This window comes from Gastrolobium bilobum, unplaced genomic scaffold, assembly GCF_033153095.1.
Source record: "Gastrolobium bilobum isolate Gb01-03AN ecotype WA unplaced genomic scaffold, APGP_CSIRO_Gbil_v1 utg41893, whole genome shotgun sequence".
In the NCBI taxonomy this organism is placed as follows: Eukaryota; Viridiplantae; Streptophyta; class Magnoliopsida; order Fabales; family Fabaceae; genus Gastrolobium; species Gastrolobium bilobum.
Window position 1 is genome coordinate 1 of NW_026899795.1, and position 26,963 is coordinate 26,963.

A 26,963-nucleotide genomic window follows, 5' to 3' on the forward strand; every position below is an offset into this window, starting at 1 on the left:
TCATACAATCTCTTCAGATACTTCCCATCATCAGGGATTTCATTCGGCCTCATTGTCCTTTTACAAAAAATTTAATAATTTACCTCAACACGGATAATTAGGCGCTCAGGCCATCACAAGGTGTACATACATATATATGTATACTGGCACTTAGGCCATCACTGGATCCTCATCCGTTTATTTATCAGAGTAGGTATACTGGCCATCCGGCCATTAGGTATTATTCACAATGCATTACAACATCCACTAGTAATTAGGCCATTTCAATTTACGATATTCATTCTTTGAGATCTCCATGAGACCTCCATCATGGATCAATCCTTTTATGCTTCATGAACCTCTACAAGTAGCCATTTCCAAGGAGAATTCCACACATTAACGCACACATATAATCACATTGGTTTCCTTTATGGCATGTCTGTCAAGCTAGACCATATTCCGTTACGGACAATCATACTCTCAATGAACCTTGTTCAATGCCATCCATGGCGATTCTATCAACTTCTTCCTTATACATATAATACATAATTAATTCATCTCCCCTATGCTTAATCAATACTACCTCCTTATGGATTTAAATCCCATATTTCGATACATCTCAATTTAACAATTGACAAACATTATAATTTCAAGTGGTCAAATCCCATAGGATTAATCATCAATTATTCTATTTATTTCTCTGCATGAACCATCTCACTTTGTTTAAGTGTACATCATCCATCAAGGACTTATAACTTCTAGTCAACATAAAATATTCAAACTCATGCCTAAGCATATCTGTTCACCATTTTCAATAATCCAACAGGTTCTAAACCTTTCACCTTGATGAAGTCTATTCACCAATTCCATTGTACACACTATACTACACACATACTTGGAAGCTTTACCCATACCATTTCCATACTATGGACTCATCTCAATTATATATCTTTATTATTCATGGTACTACAAGGTTCATCCATGCAATACCGTACATATCATAGATTTGTTTACAACTTTCACTTATAATCCAGCATTATAAATTTCATCTACAAGGTCAGACGAAACATTTAAGTCTGTTTCCCATAAGTCCTATAATATTCATATTTTACTTACTGCCATCTCTTGTCCATGGAGCAGTCAACACTGCATCCACAACATCAGGCTAAGGACTTACATTTGGTGTTCCAAGGTTGCCACGCAGGCTTCTTACGATGACTACGCATGTAACACAAAGGAATGGGTTGATCAGACCCACACTAAGGAATCACATATGCAGTAATCGATAAGAATCTACATACAACTATGCAACACACAACACAACTATATATTCATTATCAGAGTTCCCTAACAAAACTGCTCTGATACCATAAAATGTAACAGCCCGTTACGTACCGGTATTGTTAACATTAATTATGATATTAAGCGCAGTTACAATCACAGCAGTTCATTTATGAAACGCGAATAAATTTTTTTCGATTATTACGCGAGCATTTAAAACATAAAAAGGCGTAATAATTAAAAGCTGTGACCGTAACCATAAACTCTTGCGGAAGACTTATTTAAACTATTTTTATCACTTACGTTACTTATTATAAGTTACTAAGGAGTTCCCATAAACTCACTTAGCCAATTTCCAACTTTACGTTTTACACCAATTCGAATATGTTACACTCTAAGTTTTTCTGCGACCAAACAGATCGCAACCAACCCTACTTCTCAGATTATATCTTTGTGTTACTTAATTCCCTTTTTAACAAGCTAAAATACGCTCAATTCGGAGCTCATTTGCTCCGGTTATCGCCGTTTGAAGTTGGATAAGCAATTAGCCCAAACAACCCCAAAACCGCCCAAACCACTCACCTTGCCCGAATTACTGCACTCAATCGACTCAACCATTTGCTCTCAAATTTTTATCCTACAAACTAGACATCTCAAACTTCATTTTGATATATCACACGCTTAATTTGACGGAGAAACGAAGCGGGAATTAATTTCCCAAATCCGGTCCAGAATCTGCCTCAGGTGCAGGGGCACATGGGCAGTTCGTGTTTCTCTATTTATTTCAGGCCGAAGATCAACCCAGAATTTCCTCAAATTTTGACACAAGGTAGAGGACATCTCAACCTTCAAAATGACGTATGGCACGTCCCTAGGGGACTTCTATGGAGGGAGATATGCTCTCCCGAAGTTCGCCTAAAATCTGCCAATTCTACAGAAAATTCGCCAGAGTTTCCTTTGTTTTTCCAATAATCCCAAATTTGTAAAAGATCATTTAAAACCTCAATGTACCTAATAAACACATGATAATACAGTAATAATCCAATGGGTGGCACACACAAGGACCAACAACGCCTTGGGGCACTTACAACCCAATCCAGTTTATAGTTATTAAACATAGAGTCCATATTAATCATTCTTAAGTAGTTGCAATCACTAACACCTTTTTCATGCATATTTCCATCATACATATTATCATAACCTAAAATAGGCCTAAGGCCCTTCCATCATAATTAGACATGCATCAATACTATTACAATATGGCTTTACAAATTACAACTTGAAACTAAAACTTCAAATTACATTCTTCTAAAATTTCAACTTAATTTAAAAGACAACATAACCAAATACATCACTACTAGACTTAGGCAAAATGACATGAACAAGATGCTAATGAAGCTACTAATAAATACAAATGACATGTTCATGCCCTAAGTCTAGCCTAGGCCACACGGCCAACAAAATGCAAAATAAGAAACGCTCCATCGCTCACTCTGCGGGCCTCTTGCCCGAGGCTCCTGCTCCACTGCTACCTCCTGAAATAAATGCCCCGAGACGGGGTGAGATATACGAATATATCTCAGTAACCAAGAGGTTCTGGAGAAAACTCCACCCAATGGTTCACTTCGATGCATATCAATAGAATACAACAACCACTTGAAAACGGGATATAGCAAGGGATTTAGAGAATGGGGAATATAAAGAAAACAAAATACGACGATACGGGATGGTAACCCCAATTCCACGTACGCCCTCGGCATATATAAGCCTATGGGTATCATCCAAGGTGTGTTCACAGAAACCACAACCATGATGCCCAAACCAACCAAAACGCCAAAGACATTCCTAGTGTGCTCCTACCCGGATCACACACCATGACACGCGGTCAACTGGAACTCCCTCCTGGAGACCTATCCAGCGGAAGTCCGAAAATGCCCGAAGGCTAATAAAAACTGTCTACTGGCCAGAGACTCGGTACTTAAGTACCCATAGCAATAATGCATGCATGCTCATGTGTTCTATACTATTCATACACACTTCCTACCGTTGCCATCAACTGGCAAGGTGGAACAGAAAAGGGGAACAAGCCCCAGTACCAAGAGGTTACCTTAATTTGCGTTTCCACAAGCTCCGCAGCAGCTTATCCCTCAACTCGGTACACAGCGGAATGCCTACACAGAGGACATTCCCAATCACTCTTAGATCAACCAATACATGTTAATTTATAATTACACATGCAATGAACCAATTTCTTACCTCAATCCACTTGGTCCCAGACCAAGGGCAACTCACTGATTCAAGATTCGGGATTCAGGTCGACGTACGACAACCTATACAATAACGTACATCCATCAGTACTCGTCAAATAGTATCAAAACGCAAAAACACAAAAATCCTCCCCATCCTCCCTTGATGGTTCGGCCATTGTAGTGTAAATGTGAGATTTATTTTTCTAAATTTTCTTTCTCATTTTGTTACGTCTCATTAGGTTGTCAATAGGCCGGTTCAAGTGCCGGTTCGTCATTTTCGCGTCGAATTACATCAAAACGCGAAAATCGCCAAATCACCCCTTTTCCCCTTGGAGGTTCGGCCATGTAGGTGTAAATTTGAGATTTATTTTCCTAAATTTTCTTTCTCATTTTATAACACTCCCTTAGGTTGTTTTGAGGCTAGTTCAATCGTCGTTTTTCCGTTTTTCGACATTTACGCATCGTTTTGCGAAATATTTCATTCTGGGCTCATTTAGGTCTCTAACACAATTCATTCTTTTCCATTGATTCAAACACTCTCCAAGCACAACACAACCCATCTAAGCACCATATAACTACTCAAATCATCATCCAAATCATTTTTCAACATCAATTCTTCAATCTTTCTTAAAAGAATCGAATTTTACCCTATGGCATTCCAAGGGATTTCCATACAACTTTAATCATTCCACACCTCATACAATCCTATTATATCAACATACAATCATACAACAACTCATCAATCCAATCCTAACACATTTTCAAAACTCAAAGTCATGACAACCTCAAAATTTTCTAAGTTAAAAATTCACATTTTTCATCAATAAATTTCATCGCATTTCTAGCTTTAATACATCATTCTAACACATTATCATCTAATACACATTTTCAAATTGAGCTCTCTAACACAACACATCATCAAATCAAGCTTTAGGTTTCCAAAAATTCAATCACAATTAAACCATGTAAATGGGACGGAAACATACTCACAACAAAGGCTAGAAGCTAACCCAAGACTCCTCCAAGCAATGGAAGATCAAAAAGCTCCATGGACAACCATTTTTTCTCCAAAATTTCGTGGCTGTAAATGGCCAATATCTCCCCAAATACACGGTTTCAAGGCTCAAGAGTGGTACCAATGTGTTTAGAAGGTTGTTTCCAACAAATTTCAACACAAAAATCACTTGATTTGGTTAAGAAATGATCAAGTTATGGTGAAAAGAAAATTTGAATGCAAATGGGGTTTTTGGGGGAGGGGGCTGCGGGTTTCATGAAGAAGAAGGGAGGAAAGTGATGCATGAATAGTGCCAAGCACATGTGGCTTAAGTCACTTAAGTGGGGTGGGTCCCACCGCCACCTCACGCGATTTAAAACTAATCCGAATTTTCCTCCGATTCCACTAAACGTCCGTAAATTCACAACCTATTTAGAAACTCAAATTTTTAACATTAACTATTCCCCTTTAATTAGGCTTGATCAGATGAATTAAGAGTCCTCCATTCGTTCGGAGAAAACACTGTTTTAAGCTATTACGCGCGCCATTGGCACGCTTCCCCAAACTGTCTTAATTTCATCGAATATTATAAGAAGTCATATTTCCTAACTCATTAGACCATTTTTAACTCATATTTGAAACCTAGAGCTCAAAATTCAACTGGCACGTTTTACGGTGCAATCGTAACGCGATATTTTTACCCGCGAAAAACACTATTCACTGATTTTTCTGAAACTTGCCCATCCACTCAATTTTTCGTTCTGAACCCATTTCCAGGGTTATTTTTACCATCTGAGACCTTCTACTCAATTTTTATCTTCCTAGGGTTGCGTGTTGCTAATTACTGTTTTGCCCTTTCTTTGTATTTTGACCTAATCTTTTGGATTTTCACTAATCCATCACTTGATTGCTCACTTAATATTTTAATTACTTGATTTAAAATTGTGAGGTGTTATATTTTCATAAAGTGCACTCATTGAAATACAAATTGAATCGATAAAGATACATTTACCATTAATATAATTTAAAATATATAATGACTTTAACTCTAAAATTCAAAAATAAATATACTTTTGATCTGCATATTAGAAGGGAGTGTGCTTTAAATCTATATATTTAAAATATATAAATATACGTTAACTCATACAATGGTATTACAGCGTTCCCAAGCTGAATACTGTGGATCTCTCACATTTGGAATTGGCATACTAGAAGGGAGTGTGCTTTTGATCTTTTCAACCACCTCCAAATTGAAAAGTTGTACTAGTGTGTTGTAATTTCACTTACCATCATGTTCAATCACTTGATTGAGTTGGCAATCCCTCAATTCTTCAGGTATACTACTTTTAACATGATTCAAAAGGCGGATAAAGGGTTCGATCCACTTGTCCTTCCAAAAAAAAATTGTCTCCCTCGTTTCTAATTTCACAAACTATGTTATCTTGCATATTAATCATGATATTGCAGACTGCTTTCCAGAAAGGAGAGTATCCAACCTTAGGGATAGACACTTGACCAACATGCACCTTGTATTTACCATGCAACACACGCGTCCATAGAGAACTAACTTCATTTTGAAAGCACCATGTACACTTCATTAGAAAAGCATCATATATCAAAGTTGTTTTCCTCAGGTCACCACCCATCTCCTTTGGACTAGTTAGGATGTCCCAACCCACTGCATGATATGGCCTTTTCTGATGATTGTCTCCCCAAATAAAATTTCTTTGGATTTAGTCAAAATCATTGCACACTCCTTGTGGTAATCTCATGTACTGCATATGGAAATAGGGGATGGAAGACAGGACCGACTTCACCAGAGTTACTCTCCCTGCCATAGGCATTTTTGTTGCCAATAGGGGTGGCAATATGGTTAGCCCGCCCCAACCCGCCATTGAATATGGGATGAAAAAATGAACCCTTCTCATTTTATGGCGGGTTGGTGGGTTAACCCACCAACCCGCCAATTAAAAAATTAATAATTAAAATTTATAAATAAATTATATTTTATGAATTTTATAATATTTTTTTATTTTATTTCACACTCTTCTTAATTTTTTCCAGTCTTAATCTTAAATTTATATTAATATTCAGTTAAACATTTTCTAGGAATTCATTTATTTCCATATATAGATAAAATTTGTCATAAATAAAAGAGTAAAGCCCATTTTGGGTCCCTAACAAAAAACACAGTCCTCACTTTAGTTCCTTAAAAAAAAAATAGTCCTGAGGTCCCTAAGAAATTCAAAGTGGACCCATTAGTTAAAATCGTGGTCACTCACAAATTTAAAAAATACATATTAGTTTCTCAAAAGGACTAAAATGGGTCCACTTTGAATTTAATAGGGACCATGCGACTAATTTTTTTGTAAGGGACTAAAGTGAGGACCGTATTTCTTGTTAGGGACCCAAAATGAGCTTTACTCTAAATAAAATTGTTATTCTTTATTTTTCTAAGGTGTACTAAGATAAAAAAAATTGGATATCACAAAAATTTAATGACAAATAAAATACTACTTAATTGTGAAAATAAAATAAAAATTAATTATAACGCGGGGCGGGTTAAACCCGTTTTGACCCACTTTTAGGCAGGGCAGGTTGAATTAGGTTGAAAACCTAACCCAACCTGCCCCGTTTTGGCGGGTTGTTGGGTTGACCTACCGGGCTCAACCCATATTGTCATCTCTAGTTGCCAACCACCAAGTTTACTGCGTACCTTTTCTATAATATGTTAGTAATGTTGTTTCGTGGCTCTGCCATGCACCATCCAAGTGCCTAGATACCGAACCCTTTTGAACCCACTTTTAACTGCCAACGAAGATGCCAATTCCTCTGGGGTATTAGGAGAAAAATAAATATTCATCTTCGCAATACTCAATCTCAATCCTGAAGTCTCCTCAAATAGCAAGAGACATTTTAGAACAATATCAATTTGATCCTCCCTTGCCTCGGCAAAAAGCAAAAGATTATCCACAAACATTAAATGAGATATTGGGGGTCTATCTTCCCTGCCTTGATAAGATTCCATATACCTCCTAGAACAGTCATGCATATGATATTGGACAACTTGTTTGTGGCCAAAGTGAATAAATACGGGGATAGGGGGTCACCTTGCCTTATGCCATGGGTTAAATGGATCCATCTTTCCTCCGTTCCAAAGAATAACAATAGATGAAGAAGACGCAACCTCCATTATTAAATCTACTATCTAAACCAGCAGACCCACCTCATATCAGACATTTTTCCAAAAATTACAGTTCAGTCTATCATAAAGCCTTTTCCAAATCAACTTTAATAAATGTAACACCCCGTATATTTCCGGTAGCGTTATCATTACATAGTATTAAGCTACGCTTAATTAAAAATGCGGAATATTCTATTTCTTTTCAATTATGACATCATTATCAATTACCAACTTGATTACTTAGTCAATTTCATAAAATATCGCCTGAATGTAAATTGCAATAAGACATCTACTGAAATACCTCAATAACATATAAAGTGAGTATCTAAATCACAGATCTACATCACGTAGTCCGGACAATATCCTGATACATTATTACAACTCCAAATAAACAAGACATAACCAAGTCTATGTGTCATGGACAATCCTCATGCTCACCAAATAAACGTCTCAACAAGATAAAACATAATCATAAACTGAAGCTAAAAACATAAAACAGCATCCAACATGTCAGCATAAATACAGCAAATCTGACTCAGCTCCGGCCTCCTGCCGCCTGAGGTCTCAACATTACCTGAACCTGAAATAAGCGCCCCAAACGTGGGGTGAGATCTCTAAACTAGAAATCTCAGTAAGACAAGGGGTCCTCAAGGATCTTCCACCCCAAGCTCACTTACATGTGCAGTATAAGTTCTAAAAGCATTAATTCAATATAAGTTCCAAAACTATGCAGTGCAACAGATATTCATGTCATGTGTGTTATAACTATTCTACTGGCCAGAGAAATGCAGGAATACGTCTATTACCTATAGATAGTACAAGGAACACCGCTTGCACCTCACCCACAGCCTCACCATATCGTATGTACTACATACTCAGGCTTACCGTATAGGTGGAACACCACATGCATATCATAAAGGCACTAGCATATAACAGCTCAACAACATTTCCAAAACATCAAAAGCATGTAACACAGCATGCATATAACCATACCCCCATGGGACATGGTGGAACCACAACATGGCTAAACCGAGGACACGAAAGCTTACCTTGCAAGCTAGCTATCCAAGCCAAGAGTCCACACTATCTCAAGGCCCACAATCAGCACAATCATAATCTGCCCATACCATAATTAATCATCAATAATCATAGCACAGATTACACTAAGTGATTAAGTCTTTCTTACTCATTTTAACTCATTACATGCTGTTTCTGCAGGAGGTATCGAATACTCCACGAGTAGTATTCGAATACTCCAGCTCTCCAGAAAGTATTCGATTACTTTCTCTTAAGTATTCGAATACTACAAAGTATTTGAATACTTTTTCCCCCAGTATCCGAATACCACAGTATTCGAATACCGAACCTCACTGTATTCGAATACTTTCCAGTATTCGAATACTTCTTCAAAGGTATCCGAATACTTTTCTTCCCAGAAAAGTATTCCAATACTCCTGCAAGGAGTATTCGATTACTAATGAACAAGTATTCGAATACCATACGAAAAGTATTCGAATACTTCTTCACCAGAATGTAGAATTTCGAACAGACAGCTGCATAATCTCAATTTCAAGGGTCCAAATGCGATTGGGAGTCCAATGACTCCCTAAACAGATAACCACCAACATGTTATGAACCCAAAAACACATTCTTTTACTCAAAAGGTTAAAGTTCCTCCTTTTAATAGATTAAACAAGCTTTAAACTCCAAAATGACGAAGATGTGATCATAGTATACCTCAAAGGCTCACAACTCCGAAAATGGGACAATAAGGAGGTCCTCTACACAGCACCAAAGTTCAGCCACAACAAGACTACGAATCTGTTCATCAAGCTTGACACTTTATGCCAAAAGGTGGCTTCTTGAAGCTTAAGAAGCCAAGAACAAGGCCACACCAACCCCAACTCAGAAGATACAGCCCCCAAAGTCCTCAAACCAAAGACCAACAACTCAGAAATAAGCTCACCAACACACTCCCAAGGCAAGCTCTCACTCACACAAGTGTTTTAGTAGAGAGAGCAAGGAGAAATGTAGCACCTTTGGATCACAAGAGGGAAGGGAAGGTGAAGGTGGCAAGAGGAGGCACAAGGCTAATGAAGAATCAGAAAACTCACGTAGAGGCTGAAGGTTTATGACCTAGGGCATTGTGCCCAAGCCTATTTATAGCCCACTTAACATTAATCGCACAGTATTAGCGCTAATAGCTACGCTTAATATTTTAATCTCAAATTTAGGATTCTGAACCTACTCAATTTTACGAGATTTATCATATTTTTCTTTTATTTTTCGGAGCAACTTTCCGGTACGCGCTTTTCTTAGCCAGTATCAGTTTCTGGCACCAATTCTCATTATTTGGACTTGAAACCCGTTTTACAAGTCCTATATATTATTTTAGTAATTATCATGCACTTATTATAATTTTCTGGGATACTTTCTCGGTACGCATTTATACCGACTAGTAGGGGTGTAAATGGGCCAGGCTGGCCCAGCCCAGCCTACGGCTCGGCCTTTCAGAAAAGTAGAGTAGGCTTAGGCTTATAAAAAAGTTTTTTTTTTTTTGATAACATTAAAAAAGCTTTTTTAATAAATAGGCCATAGACCAATTTTGTCAAGCCCGGCCTACAGCCTTGTAGGTTGGCCTATTTAATTTATTAAAATAATAAAATAATATTTATTTTATGTGACAAAGACACAAAGTACCAAATATTAATATCTCTTACTTTTTGTGCTATTTTATTTTATGAAAGGAAAACTTGTCTAATGTCTCCAAATTTTACATGTTGTTGCAGCTTAATACCATGGAACAATGGGTACCTTGCTGGATTATGATGTTACTGATGAAGATCTTTCAATAATACTCTTATTTTCCTTATCTTGATGGTGGTTTAAAGATTTTTAGATGAATGACATTTTCTTGTAGACTTTATTTCAGCATCCAGTAATTGTATTTTTCTTATTTTTTCCATTTCTTTGACTCTATTCCTCTATGATATACATTCTAGAGCTGAGATATTATGTTGACTCTTTCTTGTTTGTCATTTTTTTTCTTATGAGAAGTACTAGTGCATGCATGAATGGAACTTTCTTTGCTCTATACAATTATTTTTTTTGCTTAATATATATAGTGGGAGGTGTACAAGGCCTCTAGGCCATGTCAGACTTTCTTATTTTTGAAAATGGGCCGAGCTTGGCCTACAAATAAAGCCTCTAATAGGCCAGATAGGCTGAATTTTTTTTTTACGTAGGCTTGGGCCAAGATGGCCAAAGCTCAGCCCAGCCCAGCCCATTTACACCCCTACCGACTAGCAGAACCGGTATCTGTACTTTTCTTCCGAAAAGCGACTATCAGTATAATTAACCACTTACTATATTTATATAAGCCTTATAGTAATTATTAGGGTCAATTATGGAATCATTTCCTATTTTTGCATAATTAATTAATTAAATTCCTTAATTAACGGTGCAGGTTCTTACAATAACCATAAACTTTCTCCCTCTCATTCTATGCATAATATGTACCAGCTCTTGTGCAATGACTATGTTGTTATGAATCTGTCTATTAGGAATAAAACTAGCCTAGTATGGAGAAATTACCTTTTCTATAATGAGTTGCAGCGAGTTGCAGCCTTTTGATAATGATTTTAGAGATCAGCTTGTACATGATAGAGCATAGAGATATTGGTCGAAATTGTGACATTAAGATGAGGGCCTGGACTTTAGGAATTAACAGCAGGAGTATGGAATTCAAATGTCGGATATGCTTTGGATTTTTCCATACATTAACTAGTAGCCTCATAATTTGGTCTCGTAGGAGATCCCAGTTTCTTTAGAAGAAAACTGCTGGAAACCCATCCAATGCTAGGCCCTTGTAGCTTCCCATATTAAACAGGCATTGACGCACCTCCATGTAAGATGGCATCCTATATAGACTGTCAAGAAGATCTACAGGGAAATCGATCACTTGGATGTGAGCCATTTACGATTGTGAATATCCTCTGTAAACACCATTGTGGAATACATTATATAAGGGAGGGAGGGGAATTTTTTTTTGTCATAGCATGGGATGATGAATTGAGTTCTAAATTAGACCCAAGACACTTATTCAAAACATAAGGCATGGAAAATTTTCCAGTTTAACATTATTTAAATTAATTCAGATCAATATATATATATATATATAGGATATTACACCAGTGTAAGAATAATAAATGTTACATTAAATTTGAACATTGATTTACTTGTATTTAACAGCTCAAATATCTAATAAATTAGAACCATTAGATATAAACAAGATCAACAATAAGGATTGATAACAGTATTATTAAACCCGGACTGACCCGGGTTCCGGTGACCCGGTAGGGCGACCGGTTGGGGTCACCATTCAGACCGGACATGCATTCAGCCCGTGAAGACCCGCACGACCCGTCCGGTTTTTTTCAGATCCCATTGACCCGCCCGATTTTTTCCCGGGTTCCGGTGACCAAAAAGAAAAGGCAGTGAAAAGGCCTCCCTGAAAGGAAACAGACAAGCTCACTAGAAGCTTTGCCGCCTAGGGGGGAGGGGTCTTCAGTCATGGTCGTCGGCAGTCCACAAATTGGGACCGTTTCGGCACCATTGGGGTTGTGGAGTTTGTAGAGTGTGGGAGAAGAGGAGATGAGAATCGACTGAGAAAAAGTGTTTCCTTAGCGAGCTCATATCCTTAGCACCATTATAGGACATTAGGACCTTACAAAAAGTTCCAAACTTTGCCTCATATTGCTTTCCTTGTAAGGGTTTCATCCCCCAAATGCATAAAAATCTGAGGTTTTCTCATGTAGATCAAGTGATTGCCAAATGGGTACACTCCAGATTCAGCCTTCCATAGAAACAATGAGTGAAAAGCGCTCCTGGTTGTGGGATTTGAGAGAGAAAGAGTACAAAAAAAAGGAGAGAAGAAACAGTCATATGAAAAGCAGAGAGTTTTGGCCAACCAAAAAGCATCACACGGGTTTTCTATTCTCCTAATTCAAGTGAATAGATCAGCATCGTTCTTTCTTAAGCCAAGATACAATCCGGTCTGTCCATTATTAAATGCTCATTATATATATATATATATATATATATATATATATATCAGGGTCAACCGGTCCGACCAGTGACCCAGTACCCCGACCGGTTCGATGCCCAGGCCGGGTTTAATAACACTGATTGATAGTACAACTTACACCAGTGTAAAATGATCCTGACCCCCACACACATATATATGAGTTTACATTTCTGCAGCAGTTATACGTGCAGCAGTCAAATACTTGTCATATATATACGTGAAAATATTAAATGTGGAGAATTATAACCATACAAAAGATGAAAGCATTAAATGTAGAAAATCATAACTATACATATGTCATTGTTGTACGTAAAACGATTGCAGATTTTATCATATATATATATATATATATGGATAATAATAAAAAGAAAAAAATATTTCTAGTTTTGATGCAGAAAATCTTTTTCTGACACATTCACATAAAAGTGAATGACTCTCGTTATAATGAAAAGAGAGAGAAAAAGTTAATGATATAATGGACCTACTCATTTTTTTGTGAACGTGACAGAATTTTTTTTTTTGCAGAAAAACAAAAATATTAAATCCAATAATAAAAATTTAAACAATTTGTTTGTAAGGCTTATGTTTAACATTTTTAACAAAATAAAAATATTGAAACTTGCGTAAATATTTATTCTTACATATCTTTTATAAAATATTAAAGTAATATATTATTTTATCTATATTTTTTGTGTCTATCTTATTTATTATTCTCCCTCGCTATTAAATCAAAATCTCAATTAATCTTTATAATTTCTTTCTCTTCTTAAAATTTTGATTTAATGATATAGGAGACTGCTGGTGCTAGGTAAGCTACCTATCCAAGTTTTGAAATAAACTCACCTCATCATTATTCTCTTCAATAATTCTTCTCCCATACGTAACTTAAAAGAGATGAAGAATATGTTAAAAAAAAAAAAAAGAGAGATGAAGAAAAGGACAGGAAGAGACACAACAATGCAAAGACACCAGATGCAGAAGCAAAGGCAATGAAACCTCAGGAGAAGAAAGTAGAAACTTCAAAGCAGAGCTGAAGAGCATCAACCACCCTCTGCACCCTAAAAAAGAAAATGCAAAATCCAGGTTCAGCAGCAGCTTCATCACCATCACCACCACCACATCAGTGGCCTTCACTTTCAGTTCCCTCCAAATTCACAACAATTTTCAATCTTAGAGACCCAAAACCAAAACCCACTATCCTCCTTTATACCTTCCTAGCCATCTCTCTTCTCTCCATCACCTTCATCTTCTTTCTCTCCTTCTCTTCTTCATCATCATCATCATCTTCCCTTACACATTCTGGACCCGACCCATTTCTCTACCCGACCCATCAAACACATCGCATCATCTACGACAACAACAAAGCCACCCCTTCCCCTCCCTCCATTGCATACCTCATTTCCGGGTCCCATGGAGATTCGGGTCGGATCCTCCGGTTACTCTACGCCTCTTACCACCCTCTTAACCAGTACCTCCTCCACCTCGACCCTTCTGCTCCTCAGGCAGATCGTGAGCAATTGGCACTCACTGTCCAAACAAACCCCATTTTCAAAGCTGCACAGAATGTTCATGTTATGGGAAAACCCGATTTTGCTTACCCTAAAGGGTCTTCACCTGTTTCCTTGACCCTTCATGCTGCATCAATATTGCTTAGGTTGTCCCTCAAATGGGATTGGTTTGTTAGCCTCGGTGCTGATGCTTACCCACTTGTTACCCAAGATGGTACGGTATGGTGATTTTTTTTGTTGCAATTTTTTTACCTCCTAAATATGTACATATGAATATGTTATCATCATGTATTGGTGTTATTGATGTTGAATCTTTTGTGGGTGTGTCAGATCTTCTCCACATATTGTCGTTTCTGCCTAAAGATTTGAACTTTGTTAATCATTCAAGCTATATTGGATGGAAAGAGTAAGTTAATGTTCTTGTTGTGTGTGTGTGTGTTTTTTGTAGTCATTAATGTTTTGCATAATGAATTACAGTAATAAGGTGTTTAGTGTTGTATAGAGTACAGAGATGATACTTATTTTCAATATCTTTTGATGCTGTAGGTTGAGGAAGTTGAAACCCATTATTGTTGATCCTGGCCTGTATCTTTCAGAAGGGACTGAAATGTTTTATGCTACTCAGAAGAGGGAACTCCCTAGTGCATACCGCTTGTTTACTGGTATGTATGGCTTTTCTTGGAATGTAGCTGAGCTAGTCTGTGCATACTTCCGGTTTTGCATTTTATTTGATTAGAGTGCCAACAAGTCTGAAAAGTAAGTGTACGGTACTGGACATAAAAATAGAAAGAAAGATGAGATCAAGAACGAACGTTTTCGGGATAAAATTGGAATCCCACGTGTGAGGAGAAGACCAACAAAGGCTCCACTAGAAAAATGGATTAAATGGAAGATAATCCAATTGAATGAGGCAGAGGAAGACTGAAGAAAACTCGAGGAGAAATCATTGAAAAAAAAAAACCTTGCTCAAAATGGATTTATTGAAAATTTGGTTTTCAATAGGGCCCAATGACATCATTTGAATTTTGATCCATGTAGCCAAATGTGAGATAATATTGCATATCAAGCTGAATATGATATCCAGTGTAAGCTAGATCTAGTTACAGCTCTCTCTAAGATTCTGAAAGTGATGGGGATCGTAGGATAGCATTTGGATAAACTAATTAGAGCCAATTAAGAAATATAAAAGTTCGGTTATTATTAAATTATTAATAGAGACTATTTCCTGTTTTTTCTTGCATAGTTGATATAGTTTGTACTCCCAGTCTCAAATATTTAGTTGATCATGTTTTGAGGCTGCAATCTTCATGAACTGAAGCATCGTTGCTTTTCTCAATACAACCACAGCCTATGCTAAAATGGGGATTGCAATTCCAGCAAGGTGTAAAATGGACCAGAGTAAAAATTTATCTGGCAGAGTCATACGGAATCTTCTTTTAGGATAAATTTGGGAAGCAAATTACTAGTGTGTACTGTCAATTGTATGCAAGGAACCTTGAGTCATTATTGGTAGCATGAAAGTAGGGTATTCTTTTCAAACTTGAACCAAACCAGTCTTCATAGTCCTCAAATTTCGGAGAACAAATCACACCATTGTGAAGTTATGTTACTAGCAAAACTGAACTATCAGCCTTAGTTTGGTTTGGTCCAAACCATGCTTCATTATTTTTTCAATTCCTACCAGGACTATGTCAACTATAATAAAATTTATGACCCATGACAAGAGGCAGTCCTATGGGTGGACCAACCTATCCTTCGGGATCCTAGACATGTCACTGGTTCCCTAAGCCCTAAGTAAGTACTGGAGTATCATATTCTTACTACTATTTTTCATAGCAAGAAAATAAGAATTGGCAAAGGATATTGATACAAACCCTCCTCCTAAGGTGTACCATAGGAAACACTTCAGGGAATTGCACTCTCTTAACAACCCAAAAGGAGCTTTTTTTTAAGATATATACTAGTTTTTTGGAGTTCTCATATCTATTTTCCAGTTTCACCCTTATTCTAAATTTGTATTTACCAATTTTACTCTTTACCCTAATAATCCGTCCTAATAACAAATTATTTCATCTTCCCTTCTTCAAAACACACAGAACAACTTTATGTAATCACCAAATAGCTTTTAGCTTTATTTTTTAAGTTCTTTTTTTTTTTTTTAACTTTAGCTTAAAAGTAGCTTTTAGCTCAAAAAAAGATGTGTCAAACAGGCTCTCAATGGTGGGTACAGATTACAGTCCATGCCACTTGGGAGGCCTTTCGCTAGGAATTTTTGAGCAGGTTTCAACTGGAATTAGAAGGAAATCCTCTTCACGAGCCTTTAATTTTGCATCATAAAGGGAGTATAAGGATTATCGCCTCAATTTTGAGAGGATCAGTGGGAGTCTTGATTACGTGGATGATGAAGTTCTCCGTGCAAATCTAGTTGAGTGGTTTGTCAACTTGCATCAGAGAGGAGCACCTGATGCAACCCTTAGACTCGTTGCTAGTGATGATGAAGAACACCCAGTGTATTCAGAGCACAATTATGATTGGGCCAATGAAGGACTGGGAGGTGGTTGGCCTTCGTGTGTGGGTGGGGAAACAAAGGGAGGCCAAGTTTTTGGAACTTGTTCATAAACGGGTCAAAGCAATCTGGTGGGTTCAGGGAAAACTAATTCGGGTACATCTAACTCGCAAACTAGGTTGACATTGAATAACCCTAAGGTCAATCTCTCTTTGCATGAAGCATCGAGAACATAACCCATTGCTCGTTCTAACCCTAATTCATCCATTTCTACTTAGTGCCAAACAGAAATGCTATTAGCTGTAACTAAGTTAGAAGTAGAGGCCTGTCCTAGGAAGAATTGTAGGATTGGTCCCACAAGGCGCTATGCTTCAACTCCGAGGAACGGTGGGACCCAAGCCACTGTTGCCGAGCAAAGCAATTGAACTTACTTGTGGTGGAAGAAGATATTGGAGTGGGAGACATGCAAATTAACGGGATTAAAGCAGTAGACAACAATGGCGAGGAGGTGACATTGCAGCTCCCTTCCTAGAGCCTATTGGGGTTGTTGACAAGCAGAACTATGCGAGTTTTGGGAAAGGTGTGTCGTCGTGTTGATAGATAGTGGCGCATTGCATAATTTCCTCAAGGTTGAAAAGGCGAGACGACTTCAGTTGAAAATAGAACCCACCCGAATTACCAAGTTGAAGTTTGAAATGAGGATAGCATGAATTGTAGTGGTGTGTGCCATGGTGTTAAAATTCCGATTCAAGGGGTTGTCGTGGTTCAGGATTCCTTCCTCTTTGGTCTTGGAGTAGCGGATGTTGTGCTTGGCCTAGACCGGCTACAAGGGTTAGGCAACATTAAAGAGAATTTTCTTGAGCTCATACTGAGCTTTAAGCAGAAGGGACAAGAGTTCTCATACAAGTAGAACCAGAGCTTTCTCGAACTGAAGCATCGTTCAAGTCTGTCGTGAAGGCAATCAGGGATGATGGGGAAGGTTTTTCTTGCATTCCATGGGGAAGCCTCCTTTGAGTCTAGAAAATTATATTAGTAAGGAGGAGCTAGAAAGGTTGCCGAGGGGATATGAGGATGTCTTTGCAACTCCTTCGAGTGTTCTTCGTAAGCATAGTCGCGACCATGCCATAGTTCTCAAGCCAGGCAGTGAAGTCCCAAATATCAGGCCATAATTTGATCTTTTTATTTTAATTATGAAGAAAACATTATTGACACAGTCTAAGTGAATACACCCTAGGTTGTCAATAGCGGCCCGTAGCGCCGCTAAACCGCTATTGTAGCGGGTAGCGGAGGTCGGCAGCTAGAAACCGCGACGCTACGCGACATTGGCCCTAGCGGAAGGTAGCGGCGTAGCGTAGCGGCAATACTGCTACCCGCGACACCGCTACACCACTCCCATGTTGGAATTTGATGGAGAATCCGGAGATGATGATGATTTTCTTCCTTAGTTCACTTCTTGTACTTGACTATTTGACAATTTTATTGTTGATTTGTGTTTAGTTTTGGATCCTTCCTCTATGTTCCTTGTATTTGACATTGATTGTGGAATTATGTGTTTGATTTTGTGTGATTTCTTATGTTTGAGCATTAATACTAAAAGTGGTATTGCCTTGTTTCTTGATTGTTAGTATAATATATGTGGAATTAATACTTCACCGTAGCTGCAATACCGCTACATGCTACACCGCTATACCATTTTCGGGGTCGGCTGCTAATTGCTACTGACAATTATGAATACACCTTAGTTGGATGAACTGATTGTTGTTCTTCATGGGGTTTGAATTTTATCATGACAGTACCTTTGGTTTGCAATAGTCTGCAAGGCTTGAAAATGCTTGGAGCCTGGGATTGCATTCATAAGTTCCTTTGTGCTCTAGCATGTCATGCATTATCGATGAGAGAAAAATATTCTTTTGTTTAATATATAGAAAAGACATACATGGTTGGAAATTGATAAGAACACACCCTAATATAAGGTGTATTGTAGGCAGTGCTACATGGGGAACATTGGATCATATGAGGCTGCATCATGTGCAACCAATTGCTGGCTCGGCAAATGGGGAAAGTGTGGGGACTAGAGTTAGTAGTGGAGGGAAACTTCATCTATACGAGGAGAGTTTCAGTGAGAAGGGGGACTGTTTGGGGTTATTGGGCATTTGGGACACCTCTTGTGTTTGGGAGTGACTAGGAGCATTGTAATTCCCCTAGAGTATCTTTTCTTTCAGCATTTCTTTTTCTTTATACAGATATCCATACTAAACCATGGCTTGAATACCTCTATTTTGTTTTAAATTAGTTAATCCATACCATACATATCTCATTTGTCTTCTTATTTATGGTTTAATGGAGCCTGTCCCTATCAATTAGTATCACAGTTCCGATCTCGGAGCTGTGGCATCAGTTAAAGAAAATGATGATTCCAAAATTTTATAAAGGAGGAGATGATGCTTGGGGATGACTAATCTATTTGGAGCAATATTTCAAGGCAAAGAGAACCCATGAGCATGAGAAGTTGATAGAGGCTGACAGGGGACTTAGAGGACCTATGCTCACATGGTATAAATGTTGGTGTTGGCTCAATCCTAAGGCAAGCTGGTCGAACTTTACTAAGGTTTATACAGAAATACCTACTTGAGATTAGTTTGGTGGATGATGATGCAGAATCGGACTCCCTAAAATCGGAACCCAAAATGCAAACTGAATTGGTGTTGGAGAAGTCAAATGGCATGGAAGGAGAGAAGAAGCCGAAAATCATGGATAGAGAGGAGAAAGAGGGGACTGGAAATTTATTAGGCATGCTGGAGGAGACCGAGACCACTCAAGGAGAAAAGAATGGATCATAATTAAGGGAGATAAACTGTGTCCCGATAAAAAGTGGTGATGAACAGGAGGAGGAAATTTTGGAGCGCTTTCAAGCAACAATGGTTCAGATTATGAACAAGTTGTTGATGGGTTTCTGTAGAAAATCAGAATTCAAATTCAAATATTTTTCCGTTTTTATTTATTAGGAATAATTAAGATTAATTAGGATTGATTGTTTTTTATTTCCTATTAGGTTGGATTAATTGTAATTAATTAGAATTAATTGTGATTAGGTTTAGTGAGTCATAGCTGAGTCATTCTTATGATTGTGATTAGGTTTGGTGAGTCATAGCTGAGTCATGCTTAGCTATTTTTTCTTGTATAAATACTCCTCATTCCTCATGTAATTATTCAAGATCGATATACTGAAAACCTTTTTCAATATGGTATCAGAGCAGGTTGGTCCTGAGAAAACTCAGCCACCACAACCACCGTCAAACCGGCGGCACAACGCCGGAAAACTCAACCTCCAACCATTATTAAGGTTATTTTCCCTTCCTACAAAGTCCCAAGAGCAAAGTAAGGCTACCAATCACTGTAGAAGGCAAAATCCAAGCTTTCCACCGCCGTCAGCAGCCGTCAGAAAGTTTTTCCGGCGACATTTCCGACCAAGATTCGCACCATTCGAAACAGAAGGAGCCGATCTACAAGTTTCAAGAAGGACCATCGGATTCTGCTGAGCCACGCGCCCCCACGCGCTAGAGAAAGGACGGAGCGTCCGCCCTACGCGTTACCACACGCAACCATGTTGATTGAAAGTAAATTTCCATCCAGCAATGTTGCTCAACAAGGTATAGCGTTCCATGTTGATAATAGTAGTCGATGGATTCTTGATTCAGGGGCTTCAGATCATATGACAGGTAATGCAACCTTATTTTGTTCTTATACCCCTTACTATCAACAATCACGAATAAGAACAGCAGATGGCAGCTTCTCTACTATTGCTGGAAAAGGATCCATTAAACTTTCTGAACACATTACTTTGAACTCAGTCCTTCATGTTCCCTCTCTTACTTGTAACCTTATCTCTATCAGCAAACTTACGTCTGAGTTACATTGTGTTGCCAAGTTTTCTGTCAATGCTTGTGTTTTCCAGGAACAGGACTCGGGGCTGATGATTGGCAGTGCTAGAGAGGAAGAAGGACTTTAATATTTAGAAAAAGATTCTTGTGAAGGAAAAATTTTTGTGAACCACTTGGTATGTTTGTCTGATGATTGTAATGATGTTTTGTTGTGGCATCGTCGGTTAGGACACCCAAATTTCATTTATCTTCAGAAGTTGTTCCCAAGCTTATTTATCAATAAAAATCCCAGTTCTTTTTCTTGTGATATTTGTCAGCTTGCAAAACATTCTCGTGTTTCTTATCCTCCTAGAGTCCATCACGATTCTTCTCCATTTACCTTTGATTCATAGTGATATATGGGGTCCAGCCCGTGAAAAAAATATCTCTGGTGCTCGTTGGTTTATAACTTTCATAGATGATCACTCTAGGGTATGTTGGGTATACCTTCTAAAGGATAAGTCTGACGCTGCATCCATTTTTAAAAACTTTCATGCTATGGTTCAAACTCAGTTCCAACCTCTATCCAAATTCTTCGAACTGACAATGGTACTGAATATTTTAATTCTGTTCTTGGAAACTATCTCAGCCAGCATGGTATTCTTCATCAAAGTTCTTGTCCTAACACCCCTCAACAAAATGGGGTGGCTGAAAGAAAAAATAGACATCTCCTTGAAGTTGCTCGAGCTCTTATGTTTACCATGCATGTCCCTAAATATTTGTAGGGGGAAGCTGTCGTGACTGCAGCATACCTCATCAATCGGATGCCTTCTCGTGTCCTAAATTTTCAATCTCCTTTATCTTGTCTTACCCACACCTTTCCTTCTTTCCGGGCTCATTCTTCCCTTCCTCCCAAGTTGTTTGGCTGTGTGGCTTTTGTACATGTTCCTCCCCATCAAAGGTCCAAGCTCAATCCTAAGTCCATTAAATGTGTCTTCATAGGATATCCTCCTAACCAAAAGGGCTACAAGTGTTACTTATCTTCACTTCGTAAAGTCTTTGTTTCTATGGATGTCACATTTGATGAGAGACAATCTTTTTTTCCTTCGACTTCTCTTCAGGGGGAGTCTATTGGGGTTAATGAAGATAAGTCTTGGAAACCAAATGATTTTGTTGTTTTGCCTTTGCCGTTGGAGACAGGGGGAGTCATTATGCAAAAGACAGGGGGAGTTAATGTGTTAGATAATGGAGATCCTCCCGGAAAATGGGGAAAGTTTTACAGCAGGCGAGAATCACCTCATGAGCCTCTAGACTGCTAGGATTCTGACTCAAGTCTTAGTTCCAGCAACACTAATACAACCAACCTAGATGTGCCTATTGCTCTTCGAAAAGGTACTAGATCTTGTACCGCTCATCCTATTTCTCATCATATCACATATGAAAAGTTGTCCCCAGGTTTTCGTGCTTTCAACACTATGTTAGACAGTACAAAAATACCGAAAAATATCCAAGAAGCATTTGATGATCCAAAATGGAGGAATGCAGTCTTTGAAGAAATGGATGCACTCAACAAAAATGGAACTTGGGAGTCTGTAGCATTACCCAGAGGAAAGAAAACAGTAGGTTGCAAGTGGGTGTTCACAATAAAGTTTAATGCAGATAACAGCATCAACAAGTATAAGGCCAGACTGGTTGCTAAGGGATTCACTCAAACTCATGGGATAGACTATCAAGAGACATTTGCCCCCGTTGCCAAGCTTAATACTATCCGAGTTCTTTTATCACTTGCTGCAAATCTTGGTTGGCCCTTGCAACAATTAGATGTAAAGAATGCTTTCTTGAATGGTGATCTACATGAAGAAGTTTATATGGATCCACCACCTGGTTTTGAAAAAGGAGACGATTCAGTATGCAAGTTGAAAAATCTCTCTATGGTCTTAAACAATCTCCTAGAGAGTGGTTTGAGAAGTTTACTCAAGTTGTTAAGAGAAGAGGATTCCTCCAAGCTCAGACTGATCACACTTTATTTTTAAAACACTCTAATGGTGGTAAAATTGTTATTCTCATTGTTTATGTTGATGACATAATTGTCACAGGTAATGATTGTGAGGAGATAAGCTCTTTGAAGAAATGTTTAGCTAATCAGTTTGAACTGAAGGATCTTGGATCTCTCAAATATTTCCTAGGCATGGAAGTTGCTCGAAGTAAGGCAGGAATTTCTTTAACTCAGAAGAAATATATTCTAGACCTGTTACAAGAAACAGGAATACTTGGGTGCAAGCCAGCAGAGACTCCAGTTGAACCCAACATTAAATTGGGAATCGAAGATGGGAAAGAAGTTGACAAAGAGCAGTATCAGAGATTGGTGGGGAAGTTGATGTACTTATCTCACACTCGGCCTGATATTGCATTTGCAGTTAGCATGGTTAGTCAATTCATGCATTCTCCTAAGGAAAAACGCCTGAGTGCAGTTTATAGAATTCTGAAGTACCTCAAAAACACCCCTGGTCGAGGATTGTTCTTTAAAAGGGGACACAAGAGGATGATTGAAATATATACAGATGCAGATTGGGTTGGCTCTGCATTGGACCGAAGATCCACTTCAGGATATTGCACCTATATTTGGGGAAATCTTGTGACCTGGAGAAGTAAGAAACAAACAGTTGTTGCCCGGAGCAGTACAGAAGCAGAATTTCGGGCTCTAGCCCATGGTATTTGTGAAGGAATTTGGTTAAGAAGACTCCTTGAGGAATTGAAGATCTCTTTTTCCCCTCCTGTCAGAGTGTATTGTGATAATAAGGCTGCTGTCAGTATTGCTCAAAATCCAGTTCACCATGACAGAACAAAACATGTGGAGGTTGATCGCCACTTTATCAAAGAAAAAATAGATGATGGAAGTGTATGTATGGTGTATATTCCTACCAAAGAGCAGATTGCAGATATTCTTACTAAGGGCCTACACCGGCCAGCCTTTGAAGACTTGATTGGCAAGTTGGGAATGATCAACATTTACCTCCCAACTTGAGGGGGAGTGTAGAAAATCAGAATTCAAATTCAAATATTTTTCCGTTTTTATTTATTAGGAATAATTAAGATTAATTAGGATTGATTGTTTTTTATTTCCTATTAGTTAGGATTAATTGTAATTAATTAGAATTAATTGTGATTAGGTTTAGTGAGTCATAGCTGAGTCATTCTTATGATTGTGATTAGGTTTGGTGAGTCATAGCTGAGTCATGCTTAGCTATTTTTTCTTGTATAAATACTCCTCATTCCTCATGTAATTATTCAAGATCGATATACTGAAAACCTTTTTCAATAGTTTCTCCCAAGCAGAAATTGGAGACGAAAACAAAGGGATAAGCAACTGTCAATGGAAGGGGAGATGGGAAAAAAGGAGGAGGCCAATGTCATACAATCGAAGGTGACAAAAAGGGAAAGGAAAGAGGAGGCTCTTTCTGAAGGGAGACGACTAGGATTGGGTAAAGAGAGGGTGGTTTTCAGCATGGCCACCGCCACCAGTGGAGGTGGTCCCCCCCTCCCTTCCTCTTGCCAAAGCCACCGGAAGAGCACCATCGTGAGAGGAAGAGTTGTTGTAGCACCACTATCAATAGAAGAGGCTACAAATGTGTGACACATATGAGGAACAAGCTAGGTCAAATTTTAGAGTGGGTCAAGTTGTAAACCCGGCTCAAATTAATGACATTTTGCAGCTGACCCATGCCAAAGGCAATAATACTCCCATTTCTGTTTTATGTAATAAATGGGCTAAGAAGCCCATGAGTCTACTTGCTCTGAAATTTAATCCAAAATCAAAATCAAGAACCATATAGGTAACCATACCTGGACCGGAAACTGATCCCATTAAATGGGAAACAAACTGAAAGTTTAATGGTGTGTGTTGGTCCAATGAGATAGAGTACTGTACTACAGCATATCCATGCAAGCCATTAATTATTTAATTGACTAAAAGGCTACTTCCACATGGCCACGTGAACTAATGTGTTTAGCAAGTAACTTGGCAAAATTGGGCTACTTGGACATTGGCTCAAAAACAGGCTTCCATTGTTGACAAGATTTTAAATTGGAAGGGAATTAATGAGATATTCAATACTAATAAGGGTTTAAATTTAGTTGTGTGCACTTTCACTGAGATTTCTTTTTGATTGCTTTGCAAAGAAATTTTTAGAATTTGTATGTTGTATAAGCAGCAGCACTTATCATACATCTTCAGTTGTTGATTCAGTAGCAAATGGCCCAACAAAATTTTGCACTATCAGTAAACAAGAAAGTGGCCCATCATTTTTGTAACTAAATATTTTCACTTGCCATAATATCGTTTAATGGTTTTTAAAGACACAGCACATGTGGTTCATTGTTAGTATAGATTCTATAGAACTCTTTACACTATCAATGGATTGGCATTAAATCCAAAATTTGCTTTCGCACTTTTGAAATCCAAGCGAGTACAACCTGGCTACCTTGATTGTAGTTTGCTATTGTGTTCATTACTGTATCATAGATTCATGGAGCCCTGTGTGCCCTAAATCAGTATAAATAGTCTCCAACTATGTTGTTTTTAGTCTAACTCTATCATCTTTAAAGGAGGAATCTCTGTATTCTCACATCTCCTTACTCAGGTATGTATAGGTCGTTTTATTTGACGGAACCATGTTATGTGATTTTTCATTATTTTCCCTCTATAGTAGTCACTTCAACCTCCTTCTTACTCATCTTTTGCATCATCCTCGTTTATGTGACCTTCATCTTTTTGTTTGTCATTGCAATTCAGTTCCCACAATTTTGATCCATACATACAACACTTTATATGCATTCTATGGTCACACAAAACACTTATCATGCATTTTAGGGTATAGATTTTGTTTTTGCCTTCTCTTGTGTGTTTTGCTCATGATTGCTTTTGAAGGAATTGTTATCTCGGATATGCGGAGAGACTTTGGCTGCCATGTCACGTTCTTGTGTTTTTCTTTAATATTACTTTTGTATCTATTTACCTGTTTTGGAGGAAATTTTATCCTGTCCTAGTGGTGCTTGCCTTTATTCTCGCCAATAAAATTTCTTTTTCTATGAATTAAAAAACTTGAGTAGATGGAACTTACTCTTTTCTTCTGCAGGTTCATCTTTTTCTGTCTTAAGCCGTAGTTTTATGGAGTTCTGCATATTGGGAGTAGACAACCTCCCAAGGGTTCTATTGATGTATTTTGCAAACACACCTTCATCACTGTCCAGCTATTTCCCTACAGTTCTCTGCAATTCTAACCAGTTCAACAGGACAGTCATAAATCAGAACTTATTATATGCTCTCCATGACAGCCATAGAAATGATCTTCGACCACTCAATTCCACTGATTTTGATGACATGATTCGAAGCAGAGCAGCCTTTGCTCAGAAGTTCCAGGCAGATGATCCGGTGCTTGATCTCATCGACCAAAAAATTTTGGGTAGAAGTCGTGGATCAGTTGTTCCGGGTGGATGGTGCTTAGGTGAGCCTGGGAATAGCACATGTTTAACTTGGGGAGATGCTAAGATCTTGAGACCTGGTTCAGGTTCTCAACGACTCGAAAAAGCAATTGTTGAATTGTTGTCAAATGGCACTTTCCGATCCCATCAGTGTATATATGAATGAACTGACTCTAGCCTGATGTCATACAATGTAACCCAGTAGAACCCCCCGCCCCCACAAATAGAATTGGTAAGAACTAAGAACCTACTGCTTGGTGTTTGCTTTATCTGTTGGAAATCTTGTGACAAAGTCAGGGGATGGATTTTTTTTGTAGGTATGAGTATTAGTTCTATTGGCACTATTAATATTTTGCTAATTCTGATTGCCATTTTTATAATTTAATGTGGATGACAATATAGCATGTATGTTCATATTTGGTTGCTGTTGGGGGGTTCGTGTTTGGGTGGATACAAATATGAATACTCTCAATATGAAATACGATTCGATTAGCATGTTAGTTTTACCTCGAGTGAGAATTATTTAAATAACTTCAAATTAATAAATAATAATGGGGTAATTGGGGGTAAATATGTAATTATATAATTATTTAATTTAAACAGATTGATACAAATACTACATGAATACGAGTTGATATTAACATGAAAAATTTGTGTTGTGTTTGGGTTATGTTAGCAGTTTGTGTTTGAAAATTGCCACCAATAGTTTAGAGATGATTGTTTTGTTCAATGTTAAAAAGTAAACGAAATGGACTCTAGGTGGGAGTTCTTTCTAATCTCATCTTATAGTTATTTGTCAAGGTGTTAACTTTGTGCTTTTGAGAGTTTACACTCA

The 26,963-nt window shown here is 38.0% G+C and overlaps 1 protein-coding gene across 1 annotated transcript; it reads left to right on the forward strand.

Annotated features, from left to right (window-relative positions):
* Positions 1–13,708: 13,708 nt before the first annotated feature.
* LOC133293532 (beta-glucuronosyltransferase GlcAT14B) lies at positions 13,709–26,464 on the forward strand. Its single transcript, XM_061492104.1, has 4 exons — positions 13,709–14,495; positions 14,612–14,687; positions 14,828–14,943; positions 25,783–26,464. The coding sequence occupies exons 1-4, from the start codon at positions 13,844–13,846 to the stop codon at positions 26,292–26,294; spliced, it is 1,356 nt and encodes a 451-aa protein (XP_061348088.1). The 5' UTR covers positions 13,709–13,843; the 3' UTR covers positions 26,295–26,464.
* The last annotated feature ends 499 nt before the right edge of the window (positions 26,465–26,963 follow it).